Below are 15,402 nucleotides of genomic sequence, written 5' to 3' on the forward strand. Positions count from 1 at the left end.
ATTTTTAAAGGAACATAAGGGTAGCTTCATTGAAGATCAGGCTCCGCATGCTACTGGCATTACACTACAGAAACCCAACTCCTCCAAGCCACAAATACAGACACCACTGGGCTCACATCTACTTTTCTCTCATTTGTCCCTTTTAAAGAGCTGAGGATCTGAGGTTAATCCTCTCCACTGCTCTGTAAGGAATGCCTTTAATAAAGTATGTTAGGAAGGCGGTTACTATTGTTTTTGTGTGAATAGCTGGTAAAAAGATTTTAAAAAATAAATAAAAATCAGTTGTTTGGCTGGTTTTTAGCCCTACCAGAGAGCAACATCTCCCCCTAGTGACCAAGAAGGTGCATAATCAGTTTGTCACCTACATCTCTCATATCTCCATTTAACTCTCATAAATATGGATGCTAGAAATGCCCGATAGCCATCATTGGGTTTTAGAAGGATAATTCATCTTATAAGATGCAGTGACTTGTTTCCAAAGCAACATGGCCTCTCTCCTAAGAGAGGCCTGTAAAACTGAAAAGGTCAAATCGGGAGTGAAGGCAGATGGAGGATCATTCAGAACCATTGGAAAGAGCATGTGTCCAGTGTTGCATACCGAATGAAGTCTCCACCCCACCATGGTCACCGCTGCTCTTTCATCAAGGGAATACAACACGACCGAGCCCAGGCCCAGAGGAGCAGCCAAGGTTCAGATGGAATGAGCATGAAGTTGGAAATACAGAAGATTTTAAGAGGGGGAGAAAATTAAAAATACAACAACCCACCAGTAGTAAACAGGATGGGAAATATAGAAAATGTTACAGGATGTTAACTGGTACAGAGCAGGAGTGGCACAGAAAAGCAAGGAAGAGACTGAAACAAAATGAGGCCAGATGGAAGAAGGAACAAACTAAAGATTTATTGAAGGCAGCAGAAGATGCAAGAGACAAGATCAGAATGGCAAAGGGGGGAGGGGGGGGGGCACATACAGAGACACTTCTGTGTTCAGATAGGTTTAATGTCTTTGTGTTACAAAAGATTTTTTTTTCTGTTTTACAGCTCAGGAGAGCTCAATATGTTTGTACTGTTTATCAAAATATACATGTTTTGAACGTAAAGTGTATATAATCCAAATCATTTTGTGGTACAAAAACATGAATATATACAACCATCTACCCCGCTTCATACATTAACCCCACCCTGCCCCCATATAAAAAGGAGAAAAATAAAAGCTTTTAACAAAATCGAAAGGCATATAATCTTCTACACTGTCAACATCACACTGAGGACTGTGTTCAATTAAGTCTCCATTCTAAAGCGATCTATCAACGTAGGCTCTTTGTAAAGTGAAACAAAAACAGGGACAATGTACAGTATGAGTCGTCATGCAAAAGACAGTTCAACTTAATGCGACTTGTCCGAGGCATCTGAGGAACAGAAAACTGCAGTGAAGCCTTGAGTTTCCGTAGAACAGCAGGAATGTGGAAAAGAAAACAGATGAACAAAACATCACAACGCTACAAAACAGCAAGGGTAGAAGATACTTTGGTCCTTAACAACAATAACCGTCTGCAGCTACATGAAGCTTGGTTAAGTCATGCATTAGAATCTTTTACAAAAATAGAAACAGAGCACATCTGTAACTGGTCCAAGACTACAGTGGTGGAGTTTGTGGAAACTGGTGCTTGAGGCACGCAGGAATGTGACGACGTTTAAGACTTCAGCGTGATGGTGCCAAGTTCGACTTAACATTGAGGGAAAAGTGCACTAACGTACCTGGCTGTGGTGTAAGTGTACAGACAGGGAGTGAGTGAGTGAGGGCTATCCCACCCTGCAATTCTACTTTCCTGACTTTAAGAGAGAAAAATATACATGTTCTAGGTTTTTAAACACAGTCCATGACTGTCGTAACCATCGGCTGACAAATTCCTTCCAGCTGCCCTCTCTCGGGGTGAGACTACCTGAATAGAGCGAGATAAAGGCATCGTAGCAGACAGGTAAGATAAAACACCTGAAGGCAAAGTAAACAAAGCCAACTGACCCAGCTTGTTTCAGCCTCTGATTAAAAACTGAAGGAGTCAAGGCACTGCAAAAGCCATCAAACTCAGGCCTTACTAATAGGAGTCAGTTAGGTCTAGAAGAGATACACGTGTCATTTCTAACATTAAAAAGAAAAGATAAATGAATATATAGTTGTACACATATAGATGAACGTAATATGGGTAAATTAGGCTCCAAACACCATTGTCCCGAGAATACTACATGGAAGTGACACGGGACAGTAAGACAGGAAGGCTGAATACAGCTCTAAGCCTGCAACAACACTTCTAACTGAGCTACATCACCTAGAAAAGATTTTAAGCATCTAACTGATTCAGGTTTTCTACATATATGTCATGGGGCTATATGCATACAAAGATAAACATTTGTGTTTTAAAGAAGAAAAAAAAAAAAAGATTAAATGAGACACCCTCCCTCCCCCCCTCCCCCAATTTAACAATGCTGGTACATACCCAAAAGGCATGAAAAAAGGCATTTTGTGAACCATTTCATTTCCAAGTCAAGCCAGAGCAAACCGGCCGGGGAAAAGTAAGGCACAAAACTGTAGATACGGGCAGTAAAGGAAAAGCGTGTGGATTTTTGAAGAACTTCCGATAGTGGTATGGATCCCCAAAAGAAAACAAGAGGGAAGTTGCAAGATAAAATAAGTTGGTGGTGGGCTGTGAACCAAAACTTAATCCTTTGTCTCAAACTGTCAGACTGGCCGAACAAGATCAAAGTGGCTTTTTGAAAAAGGCGCACACGCACGCACACACAGAGATTTCCACACAACTACGATAGTGAAAGGAATGCTGAAGTGTGTCTTGTGCAGTTACAATTCATTCACATACATCTGTGGTGGATGGCGTAATTTAAGCAATTTGGTCTAAGGGACAATTCATCAGCTGCCTCTACTTCAACTCCAACATAACGTGTTTGATTGCAGAATGTTGCCCATTTCCCACAACACCTCATAGAACTTTGCCAAAACAAAGTAACAATTAAGCTTGGCTGCCGACAACCGGTCCTGAAATAGATTAGATCCCAAACATACTTCAATTTTGTTTGCGGACTCCACAGTAAGCTCGTTTCTTTTAATTGTCAAACTCGAGATGCAACAGCTGGCACGGAGCTGACATTCTTACGAGCAAAACCCCGACACTTGTAACTGTAGCTGTGAGTCTGATTTCCTGAAAGTGTGTCTTACTTACTGCAGCAGAACATAAAAAATAAAAATGTTGTCTCCCGATGTCATAGAATAAACCAATGTAAGAACATCTAACTTATCTATAAAATGTACAGCAGTCCATTTGTACATGGACAAAAGACAATTTTGTCAATATTTGAATTGGAAATGCCTCATCTTTGACCCCAAATTAAAAAAAAAATTTAAAAAAAAACTAAATTAAACTGTTTTCTGTTTAAAGTATGTTGGTGTCCTGGGGTTCAAACAGGTAATCAAAACCAGATTCCAAACAGCACGGATTAAATCAGAAAACCAAACCCAATTAAGCTGACTTTGTGGAAGGGTTTAAAAGAGCAACATTCTCCAAAAAAACATAAATATGTTATGAAGGCCATTTCCACTGAAGGCAACCTTGAGGACAGAAGCATTCAAGTGGCAACAGGCTTGGAGGGTGGAAGGAAAGGCACTCAGATGGTGGACTTAGAGAAGGACACTCGAAGATGATGGTTCTCCCCCAGGTCATGGTTGTGGAACTCAATGAGGGACTCAATTGCCTCCTCAACTGAGCCCATCTGGATTAGGGCCATTTTGCGGTCCTTCCTGTTAAATAAGAAAAAAAGAAAAAAAAAGTGTTTCTCAAAGTGTAAAGATGTTGCTTATTTAATAAGTTATCTGAATAGCTTACACAAACTAACAAAAAACAAAACTACAGCTTCTTTTAAAACTGACTTTTTCCCTAAAGTGGAAGTCTATTCTGAAGACTGAAGCAGATCCTTCCATAAAAACGAGTTAAAATGGACACAAACTTACTGAAAGAACTTAAAGGCCTTGACAGTGGCTCCTGAGCTGGCAAACAGTCTCCTAAGATCATCCTCCACCACAGAAGGCCTGAAAGCAGACGGATGGGATTGAGTGGGTGAAGAGAACAAACAACATGAACAGGGGTCAACGACCGAGGTCCTCTTGTGTGCCGCAAGAGGCTCAACTGAATGCAAAACACTAAAAACAACTGCAAGAGTGGCAGGTTTAGCAAATGTCACTAACTTATTCAAACAGCACTAAAAATAGAGGAGAAAAGACTTGGGACTGCAAAGGAAAACTCTTAGTACACAAACACTGCTGCTGAACACGGCTCCTGCAGTAGCACTCACGGTATGTTGGACAGGTGGAGTGTGGCAGAGGGCGGGAAGATGTTGGAGTAGTTTTTGGAGCCAGGCTTCTTGAAGCGATGCAGCGGGGAGTTGCTGTAATCCTTTGTGAGGCCCTGGTCCTCGTGGCCTTCTCTGGGCAGCTGCACTGTTGTGTGTTTTGACAACGTCACACGCATGGCTCTGCCATGAAGACGCTGGCCATTCAAGTGGCTCATTGCTGAGAAACACACAGAAGTCAGTTTAAGATGGATTTTTTCCTTCTTTGCACAGACTGTTATAGTCTTATCAAAAAGTGTGGAATCCTTTTTAACTTCACAACGAAAGATTTTAAACAAAAAGGGAGAAAAGATGAAAGAAAGAGATAAAACAGCATTTTATATGAGCAGAGTGTAGCTTACCAAGCTGAGCTTGAGTTCCATCAGACATCTGGACAAGAGCGTTCTCCTTTTTATTGAACAGGATTTTCACTCTCATCACATCGCCATACACACCTATGGACAAAGGGTAAGGTGTTACAATGCAAGGGCAGCAATGAGAACACAACACGGCTGAAACAGAAGTCACACAGCCAACCACAGCAACAAAAACTATTTAAAACAGATCTTTGTATCCTTAATCCTACGACATCAACAGTCTCAAGTAACTGATGCTCTATTCTACAAGGTATCTCTAACTAAACCTACCTAAGCCCTCTTAAAGACAATTCCACCAAACTAATATGTCCTTTAAACGGGAGAAGTAGTGATTTGAGGATAAAATCAGTAAGAGTTGTAAAATGAGCAGATATGATCGATTTGATCGCTTAAAAGCCGAGGAAAAGTTGATTACCTGGAGGCCTAAATGGCAACATGCAGAAATAAACTATACATGCAGATACCTACATGAGTAACAAACAGCAAAATAGGACTGTGGCATAATCAGAGGGATATGCCAACTCTTAATCACTTCAAAAGCAGCAGCATTTCATTTTTCTAGAGTGATTCACAACAATCAACACAACTGATCGATTTTCATGGCTTGAATTTGCATGAGAAGTGTCGACTTATGCCAACTTCCTGACAGTGATGCCTACTTCATTTCAATCAAAATTATCTCCAAAATTCAAATCAGTCAGGCAATGTTTCGGTTGAAAGTGCAAGTTCTTTGAAGATGAAAAGCCGCAAATATATTTTTTGGCCCAGGACGTCAAATGATACTGGTTCAAAAATCAAATGAAATGCTGCAGCTTCACATGGTGTCTCACCTTACTTTCCTCACACAAACCCACAACAACCAAACCAGGTTATACAAATCCCAAAACAGACACCCCCACCCCCCGAAGCCCTATAAGTCTGATGATTGACCATCAGTGGTTAAAAAGAAAAAAATTAAAGTAAACAAAGCCAACAACATGAGACAAGACATGCCCACCTTGCCAGGTAACAGTAGTAATAAAAAAAGGAGATGAAAGGATGATAACGTACCGAAAAGAATAAAGAGGCAGTGTGGCGTAACGCTCTTTAGAGACAGCAGGGGGGAGCAGCGGGGCAGGGGGCCAAAAAGGGAGAGGGGACAGGGGAAAAGAGACGGAGCGGAGTGGAGGACAGTGGAGTGGAGTCGGGACATGTCCGCAGGCCACAGGCAGCGAGGTCCACAGGAAGGCCACAGTACCATGGAGGAAGGAGAGGCATGAGGGACGAAGAGGATGAGGAGAGGATTTGGACAGTGTGTGAAGATGGAGTAGGATAAGAGGAGAAAAGGAAGAAGTGAAAGGGCAGGTTGTGGGGGGGTGAAAAAAAAAAAAAAGGGGGGGGCGCCAATGTTGTGCGTTTGATTTTTTGAGGGTCATTTAAAAAATTGGGGACAATGTGCAAAGGAAGAAGAGGGTTGGGTGGTTGTAGTAGTAACAGGAGGTGCCAGAGGGAAGAGGAGGACAGAGGGAATCATGGGACGTGCAGTCAGTTGGCAAGATATGAGGGGAGGGGTTTTTAAAACAAAAAAAAGAGGGGGAGGGGGGGACAGAGAAAAAGGAGAGAGAAAAAGTAAGTAAAAAAAAACAAGGTCAGTATACACAAAGAAATGTAGTGCTTCAGACAGTAGAACTGGCTAAATTAAAATGCACTGTCACTATGGGAACACTAGGAGAAAAAGAAGAGAAAAAAGATTAACAATGAAATACAGAAAAAGGCAGAGACAATATTTACTTTTAAATTACACTTTACGTTGGTTTAGATTAATTAGAAGTTAAATTAAAAACAGTCAAATCTGGATATAAATTTTAAGGATTCTAAACAAAAACGGAGATCTTTAAATCAACAAACTTCCTGCAGCGACGTCATGACTACAGTAAATGTAATGAGTGTGATCTATTCACCCTACACACTATATGGGACCGCACAACACATTACTAGCAAAAAGTAATATTGTCTCTCCAACAACTCAAGAATGATTTCAACTAATGGACAAAAATGAAGATATGAAATGGTAAGTTCTTAAAATAAATAAATAAATAAAGAAGTTAGTTTTTTGAATAAACTTAAAATTCACAGTGAGCAAAGTGGCAGGTCAGAAATGCAGCAAGTTTGGTCAAACACAGAGAGGTCCTGAAAGAGAGGAGCCTTTGACTTGATAACCCTCTTGTTTAAAAAACAACAACAATGGTATGAGTGTTTCAACTTATGTTATCACATGGTGAGTAATGGGGGAGGGAGTGGGGGACTCATGAGAAACACCTGCTTCTCTTGAGCAAGTGGGTCCAGGTTCACAAAACATAGTGTAAACAAAAGGCAATGTTAAATTAAGTTGCTCCACACTGCACTGACAGAGGCAGGATGTAGATCTGTTAAAGCCTGACGATCTTACTGACCTCAGGGTTCAGATTGCTGACCAACAAGACATTGTGTCCCCCAGTGGCTGTGAGCCCTGACAGGCCAAGCCGGCTGGCCGCTGCTGCTGCAGCAGCTGCCATGCCACCGTGGCCCACACCCAAGGATGCCAGGGCACTGGGAATACCAGGCATTGAGAGACCTAAGAAGAAAAAGAAAAAAAAATTAAATGACTTAACTTAATATGTGCAGCTCCTAAACGAGAAAAACAGGAAACAAATACAACAGAAAGAATCACATATTGAATATAGTCACATGTTTGTACATGAGATATAAAAAATGAATTGTTAAAGAAATTCCAGGAAGGAAAATACCTATGTACCGACCTGCTGCCTGTTGGATAGCAAAGGTTGGGGGGAAGGCATGAGCTCCACCATAGGGAGAGGCTGATATTATGCCCGGTGCTGCTGAATAAAAGAAAAAACTGATTGATATCCACATTAAAATTGAAAACGTGTTTAATTGCATATTGGTAGAAAATCTAGATGAGAACAGATAAGAACTTCTTCAAATCTTACCAAACGCAGCAGCTGCCATTGTCTGATGGTCAAGGGAGGGCTGTGAATCTGCAGTAGGAAGGTCTGGGCGGGTGTAGTCCCTGCTCTTGTCATTGTTATACTTGACGTTGAGGCTTGTGAGCTTGGAGAAGCTGATTCTCAGGGTACAGCAAGCATTATAGATGTTCTGGCCATCCAGGGACTAAGAATAACAATAGATCATTAGGCCAATGATAATGTGTCTTTTTGTCAAGTTTTGTCTTTGATGAACCAAGTATCTACAGCTAAATTACCACAGGCTGATTTAAACTGGTTTAGTCATGAGCAGTATAAACAGAACTACCAGAATGATACTCAGTTGTGATACTAGTTACTCAGTTATTTGTTCATCTGTGTGGATGACTCCAGACTGAAACCCTATTGAAAAAGCACATCATCTGAACCAGTCTTACCAGTTTAGCATGTTGAGCTGTCATAGCATCAGCATACTGGATCAGAGCCTGGAACTGGTTGTTCTTGGTGAAAGTGATGATCTTCAGCACAGTCCCAAACTTAGAAAAAATCTGGAAGGAAAAAAGACGATAGTGGGATAGTCGTCATAGGGATGACAACAACTTCAAACAAATGCAAAACCAAGAAAACCGGTTAACACATCAGCAACTAAAATGACTCAGATTGTGAAACTGTGTCGATCTCAGTCTAAGTTTAATCTATAATAATGTTCAGGTGAAATATTAATTCAGGATTTTGCAGGAACAAGAATAGTTCATTTTGAGATGTCTGCCCAACACAGCTGACTGTGCAATTTAAGCAACCTGTTTGGATGCACACAGAGCGGGGAAGTGAGATCCGATCACAAGGAGTCACTCAGGACACATGTAGAGACATTGGAATAGCAGGAATAATAATAGCAGGACATGCATAGCCCTGTCTAAATACAAGGTGATACACACTCAGCACACATGTATGTGATACTAAACTATCCAAAAGTAAATGAGTGACTTCTGGGGGTTATTTCCTCACAGTTCATGAAGCAACTGAAGTGACTAACAAGGAATATTAGAATTTTCCAACCAAATGTTTTATCTGCATCTGTCATAAAGAAAAAAAAAAAAAAAAAAAAAAACATTGACTGACAGTACCTGGTGTAGAACATCCAGGGTGACGGGGTAGAAGAGGTTTTCCACAATAACTCGGAGGACGGGGCTTTGGGCGCCTCCTCCTCCACCCATGCTACTAGCATCTGCAGAAATGGTCATGCTTCCCATCCCACCTCCATGCAAAGCATTGACTGCCTGCAGAGCTGCCTGGGCACGCTAAAGGGAAAGAAAGATCACCTTAGATTAGACTGCGAAAAGGAAACTAATTAAAAATGAATGTTTTGCATAATCTTGTGAAACACAATCCTACTACACAAAACTAGTTAAATAACACTGCATGTTTATTTTCTGCTTGTAGCCTAACTCTGAGTTTCCAGCCATGACCTAAAAAGTGAACAATGCGTTAACTCCAAGGAGCTAACATTAAAATCCATTCCACGCCCTTACCACTTGGTTCGGGGAGTTGTCCGTCTTTAGCTCCTTATGGGTCGAGTACTGCATGTAAATGGGGTGGTTTCTGATGACGGGGGTGACAGATGAGTAATAGTTTACCATCGTCTGTGCGCACTCCTCGCTATTAAGCTCCAAGAAGGCCTGTGGAAGGAGGGCCAGAGAAACATCACCATACATTACACCCAAAAAGTTAACAGGCAGCAGTGACAGAGTCGCTGTCCTCTCTCAGGAACTCTTAGCAAGGTGAATTTTCTGGCTGCTGACTATACCACAACTAAAGAATCATTGTAGGTGAGCACAATAAATCTGATTCCTTGTCCCTGGCTATGGGACCGACTTAAAAAAACAAACAACTAACATACACTTTGAGCTATACATATTTAGTCAGAAGACCTGCATACACCTGTCCTTACCTGGTTTTTTCCTTTCAACATCAGCAGATTAGTGACCTTCCCAAAGGGAAGTCCCAGGCTTATAACTTCAGCTTCATTGATGTCGCTGGGCAGTTTGCGCACGTGGACAACACGTGACGGAACACCAGGACTGCGGACGTCACCTTTGAATTTTTTGCTGTCGTTGCCATTGGCTGCAAGGGAAAACAGAAGCTGATACAATCAGTGAGGGAACATAAGGCTCTGGATCTTCTTGAATAATGGATTGATCGTCATGGCAACACAAACAACACAGACACGTCAAGCACTTCAATAAAAAAAAAAAAAAAAAAGGATTCAGCCCTCCATGGCAACCCCCCTACCTGAGTTCATGATATAGGGTCCGTTGGATATGCAGGAAGAAAAGAGTTCGTCGGATCCCCTCTGCAGAGGGAGGAAAAAAAAAAGGAAGCAAAACAAAACAATGGTTCACTTCAGTGCATTGACCAGTGAAGGTGCAGTGTGGCAGGTGGAGAGCACATCTCTCAAATTACGGAGCCATTGTGTGATGAAGCAGGAAGTAATGTGATAACCAAAAGAGGATATATCAAACACAGTAAAGAAGAACGCCACCTTCCTCATCCTAACATGTTAACAGGGATATCCAAGTTTCCACCCTACTTCATTCTTCTGTAACCAAAGTAAAAAACCTCCCGGCAATGACGTGGATTTTTTTGGTGTTTTGCCACCAACCACACAGCTACTATTCAACATGAAGCACACAAACAGCTGTCAGTACATCCCATCTACTCATCATGTAAGTCTTAAAAGGACCAACATACTGAAACACAGCACAAGATGTGGACACTCCCAGCACACACTACATTACTGTGTGCCTAGTTAAGTCTCTCTTTAGTAGATATAAAGTGCCATTTCAGGGCTGTTCTCGAGGTTCAGTGTGTTAGTGGTTGTGCAAAATGAAGTATTGCAGTCACAAGAAGTGGCTCAGCAGTCTAAGCTCTACAACACTCCACAAAGAATGTCCTGTTCAGGCTGAGACTAGGGCATTGTTACACAGCAGCACACACATATGGAGCCCCAAGGAGACTCTAGTAGTATAAGAGCCTCACAGAGCTCTAAAAACAACCACCAAAACAGGTTCGCTAACTTTCTCCCATACTTTGTGAATGTAAATACGCATGCAAAAGTGGGAAGTTACAAAGTCTTCTAATAAAAGGCAGAAATAAAGTTAGAAGAGAGAGTATTTGGTGGTGTCTTTAGATATTTTAAAACACAGGGTTGAATAGTTATAGTTACTATGACTGTGCAAGAATTAAAGCAATAGTATAAACTGTTCTTTGACTTGCTGCTGGTTTGGCTCCATCTGTCATCCTCTTACTGAGAGCCACAGCAACAGTGTTGGCAATGAAATAATCTACTCACAGCAAGAGTGTGAATGTCTATACCAACATCAGAAGTTACTACTTTTACACTTCTGTAAATCTCGACATAAACGCAATGCAATCGATGATCCAAAATTACAAATTTAGTTTTTCTTTTTTTTCCCCCCACGATTCAAGTATAAAAAAATATATATGTTCCATTTGATGGGAAGAAAGTGTAAAAATAGAATCGAATCTTGATAAATGGCTGCCGAGCAGATGCAAGCCACTTGAAATGAAGGAAGTGGCTCCAGTCTGACTTGCCAGCTGTGGGCGGGTTGTGTGACATTATCAGTCAGCAGAAAAACTCCAAACAGGAAGAGCAGCAACATCAGGCCAGTTTCCTGGGTTTGCTCAACTTCCTCCAGGAGACTGTAAGTTACTGTTCCAAGGCTGGACTCTGCCTCATTCTAATAATAACCTCAGAGTCCCCACTCCCCGACCAACTAAATGTGCATCAGCGTATTTGTTTGACAGCCTTTCTCACACCCATTGTTTGTTGAAGAGGCTGACAGTATAATAGTAACCTTCAGAGGATGTTGACACATTACTGGCTCATATGCTGAATCAGTTGAGTAGCTTCCTCTTACTGGCAATAGCAGAGTGTTGAACTTAATTTTCTCTTTGATGCTACAGCAACATTTGGAAAAAAAAATCCCCTTGACTCAATGACAATGAGCTTCTGGAACTGACCTCCTTTTAGACTCTGTTAAAGGGGTTAGTGGGCGGTAATCTCTCAGGGAGCACAAAGGAGAGGAGCACAGGTACAGACATGTTTGTTCACTGTGATCAGCCTACACTAGTGGCGGGGGCAGGGAGCTGCGCCTCAACAGGGGGCTGAAGGGGGAGATTGGAATGTGACCGCGGAATGCCAGACACTCTGCCCAGACGGAATAATTACAGATTCCAGAAAGGCAGGGTTCCATAACTAAGCATCATCATTACCACAGCACATTCAATTCAGAAAACAGGAAAAAGTTTTAAGACATCTAATCGCACCAGAAGTCAACTTTAATCCATTAAATAATGCATCGGCACTCCTGCTGAGAAACAACAGGTCTTACAGACATAACTAGAGGAGGTTGGGAGTGGTCTATATCAAGTGTTTGTATTGGAGATCTTGTTTAAACATTGAGAAGACCTTTGGCTAGGAGAAAGGGGACAGTTGCACTGAGCACTGAGTTGAGATCAATTAGTCAACCTACACATAGCTGCCACCGGCCCCGTTACCAAGGATTACAACTTAAGGAAGAATTTTTTATTGGGTGCAAACAGTTATATAAGGACACCAGAGCACCATCATTATGGTATATCATGAGGGCAGATTCATGCAAAAGATTGAGGATTGGGCACTACTTTACAGACTCCTTTTACAAGTACTGGTTGAGTCATTTTGTAACTGGAAGGAAGCACAAGTATAATTATCAGGCATTGTGGGAGAAGTCGGCTTTCTAAACATTCCAGCAAGGCAGAGAGATTATTAAGGAACACAGAAAATAACAGGAAGTTTCATTTCAACAGCAACACAAGCAAACACACACACACACAGGGCAGGAAAATGTAAAATCCCCACCTCAGACAATCTATTCTAACCAAGTTATCAAACATTCCACAGTTTTGAGCACGGCTGCAAGATATGAGACTTTCTTAAGCTACAAAACCTCAAGGAACTGATGAGTAATTGGGCTTCACCCTTGACACTAGCTAGAAATCAGCAACTATAAAGATTACCTTTACAAAGACTATGTCAATTAATAACACAACACTCGCATCTGAATTAATTCTCTCTGCGGCACATGCAGTGAAATTGGTTAGTGTGTAAAGAAAGGAGAACTGAAAAAAGGAGATGACTGAGAATTTGCTTACCTTTGTGCCAACTGATATGTCATGGACGCTTCTGTAAAAGTTAAATGTCGTTCACAGTTAGAAAAATAAAGAAATTCCACAATCTGACGTCAGTTTTGGTCATCTAACAAAACGGCAGATCATTCAACGCTATGGAAAACACTGTTTTTACGAGGAGCAGATGCATTCTTTGTTTTGTTAGTTTGTTTTTTATCCAGCCAAAAGCGGAGTGACTTCCTCATTCAAAAAGCACAACAGAAACTTTGATGGCTGGAATCAAAGATAAACATGGAATAATATACAGAATACTTACTCAATTTCAGGGACGTAGCCGGATCCCAGAGGGTACAACTCAGTGGCGTCTAGGCGGCTGTTGCGAAATGGGAAAAACAAGTAGGAAAACTTCAAATATGACACATCTCTCAAGTTACGATGATAGAAACCTCAAATAAATGATTAAAGCTTCGAATGCGTTAAAAGAACATTTAACAGTGACTTCAAAGTGATTCAATTTACCGAAAAAGGGTGACCACGGCAGTAGAACACGCATACAAAAAAAACAATACGCTATCATATATCCTACCCCGATTAGATTATTCGGTGTAGAGGTCTCTGATTCAATCAACATGAAATGTTCAGGCCAGACATCTTCAACATGGCCCTGGCACTCCGCAGACAAATGAATGCGGAAATGAGACACGTTGCTTTAGCTAGCGCTCGAGCTCCCATGAAACCAAGTTACAAAGGTACAGTTAGCCAATGATAACTAATGTCCGTGTTAGCGAACAAGACTGTCGGGGGAAGTGAAAAAAAAAAACTTTATCCATGGTTTACACCTATGTTACGTTTCTTATGAATTAATGTCCTTTACGCGAACAATAAAATAACTCCGTTCAAGCTATTCACAATACTTGTGACGGATAGCAGTTACGCTATCAACGGCTAGCAGGAGCTAGTTAGCGTACGCTTCCTGCTAACTGTTGCATGTTTTGAAGAAAAAAAACTGCATCGAGTAAACTTTCCCGGCATGGTTGTTAAGCAAAGCAACCTCCCAAGTCCTTATATGTTAATAAACAACCCACATGAGTTAGGAAGTTACTCCTTATGCGTTTAGTCCTCAAAATTTAAGTCTTAAGAACGGTTCTTTTCACTTACCCGTCCATTGCACAAGAAAAAAACTGCAGGTCTGAAGCGAAGGTAGGGCGGCAGACTTGCTTGATTTTCTTACAAAATGGCTGAACACACGGAGGCGAGCGCTGATTAGTCCAGATAGTTCCAAGAGCCAAAAATGGGCGGGGACAAGCTTCCACGTGAGTGCTGATTGGACAAGACGACTATCATTTTCGGAAAAAAACAAGGCCGCGGCAAATTTCCAGTGTATCATATCAAGAAGTAAGATTTATTAGAGTTCAGAATGACGAGAAAGCGAACAAATGAAACGTATAATTTAACCTCTTCATTGCTTACAAAAAAATCTTCAAAAAAATCTTTCAAAGTACCTACCAGGTATATAGAGAAAACCCTAAAAAAGATCACTAAGAGTATGTTTTATTGAACTTAAATTTCCCCGTATGGTTCATGTTGTACTCAAGCCACGAATGGCTCGTAGAGTTAAATATTTCCTTATGAATATACCTACAGCACTCTACATTAGCAAGGTTAATATTCTGCCACAGGTAATTTGAAATAATGTAATGCAGCCTGTGGTTTAACCCTTTTCCTATGCTTGCTATCTCTAGTTTTTGAACATTTGTGATTCTCAAGCTTATAATGTGTCATTATTAACATGTTTGATATTTGTATCCAACAAACACATTGTAGACTACATGTTTATCTATATACAGACCTAGATCAATTGCATAGTGCTGTCTGGAGGGGTAAGTATACTATTAATGTCTGCTCTGGCCTTTAAACGAGGAACATGTGATTAACACTTGTGTTACAAGTGTAGTGTAGTGACATGTAAGAAGTACTCTGTGCTCCATGCAGTGCCTTGGCTTTCATGCCTAAACCGAGCTAACCCATCTTATAAAAGTAAGGGAACGGAGATGGGGTAACATGCCTTTACTATTCTTGGAAAGAAAGGAAATGTCCTGCACCACACTGCTCAATGTGTTGCACATTTTAGGCGATTAAGGAAGTGGGTATACTCTTTGTACCTGTGTACACGCTCCACTACAGTGTGTTAGATTAAGAGAAAAGTAGAGTAAAATTAGTAAAGTGAAATATTATGAAAAAAAAAAACGTTGCAGAGGGCCAAAGTGTTGGGCCAAGATGTGCCAGTAGCAATACTAGACATAAACCACCAGTAGAATCCTGAAGATGCACTTGGTCCCACAAAAAAAAGAGAGAGAGAAAAATAAATAAAGGCACAGCTCCACCTGGATGATAAAAGAGAACTGTCAATAAAATCAAATAGACTTTCTGTTAATTGTTAACTGAAAACTAGACTCAAAGTTTAATTAAAAACC

The 15,402-nt window shown here is 41.0% G+C and overlaps 1 protein-coding gene across 5 annotated transcripts; it reads right to left on the reverse strand.

The window, feature by feature from the left end:
- Nucleotides 1–876: 876 nt before the first annotated feature.
- Nucleotides 877–14,159, reverse strand: ptbp1a (polypyrimidine tract binding protein 1a). 5 transcript variants are annotated; one of them, XM_072364698.1, is made up of 16 exons: nt 14,087–14,159; nt 13,245–13,301; nt 12,953–12,983; nt 10,028–10,088; nt 9,687–9,859; nt 9,268–9,414; nt 8,863–9,036; nt 8,173–8,283; nt 7,742–7,922; nt 7,550–7,627; nt 7,205–7,365; nt 5,823–5,856; nt 4,758–4,850; nt 4,360–4,576; nt 4,019–4,096; nt 877–3,808 (listed from the first exon to the last, which is right to left on the reverse strand). In XM_072364698.1, the coding sequence occupies exons 1-16, from the start codon at nt 14,092–14,094 to the stop codon at nt 3,676–3,678; spliced, it is 1,737 nt and encodes a 578-aa protein (XP_072220799.1). In that variant the 5' UTR covers nt 14,095–14,159; the 3' UTR covers nt 877–3,675. The 5 variants fall into 5 exon arrangements, with proteins under 5 accessions (XP_072220799.1, XP_072220797.1, XP_072220798.1 ...); XM_072364696.1 differs by having other exon boundaries at nt 7,538–7,627; XM_072364697.1 differs by having other exon boundaries at nt 7,550–7,630.
- Between the last annotated feature and the right edge of the window lie 1,243 nt (nt 14,160–15,402).

The sequence above is a fragment of the Leuresthes tenuis genome, unplaced genomic scaffold (assembly GCF_036924035.1).
Source record: "Leuresthes tenuis unplaced genomic scaffold, fLeuTen1.0.hap1 SCAF_15, whole genome shotgun sequence".
NCBI lineage: Eukaryota > Metazoa > Chordata > Actinopteri > Atheriniformes > Atherinopsidae > Leuresthes > Leuresthes tenuis.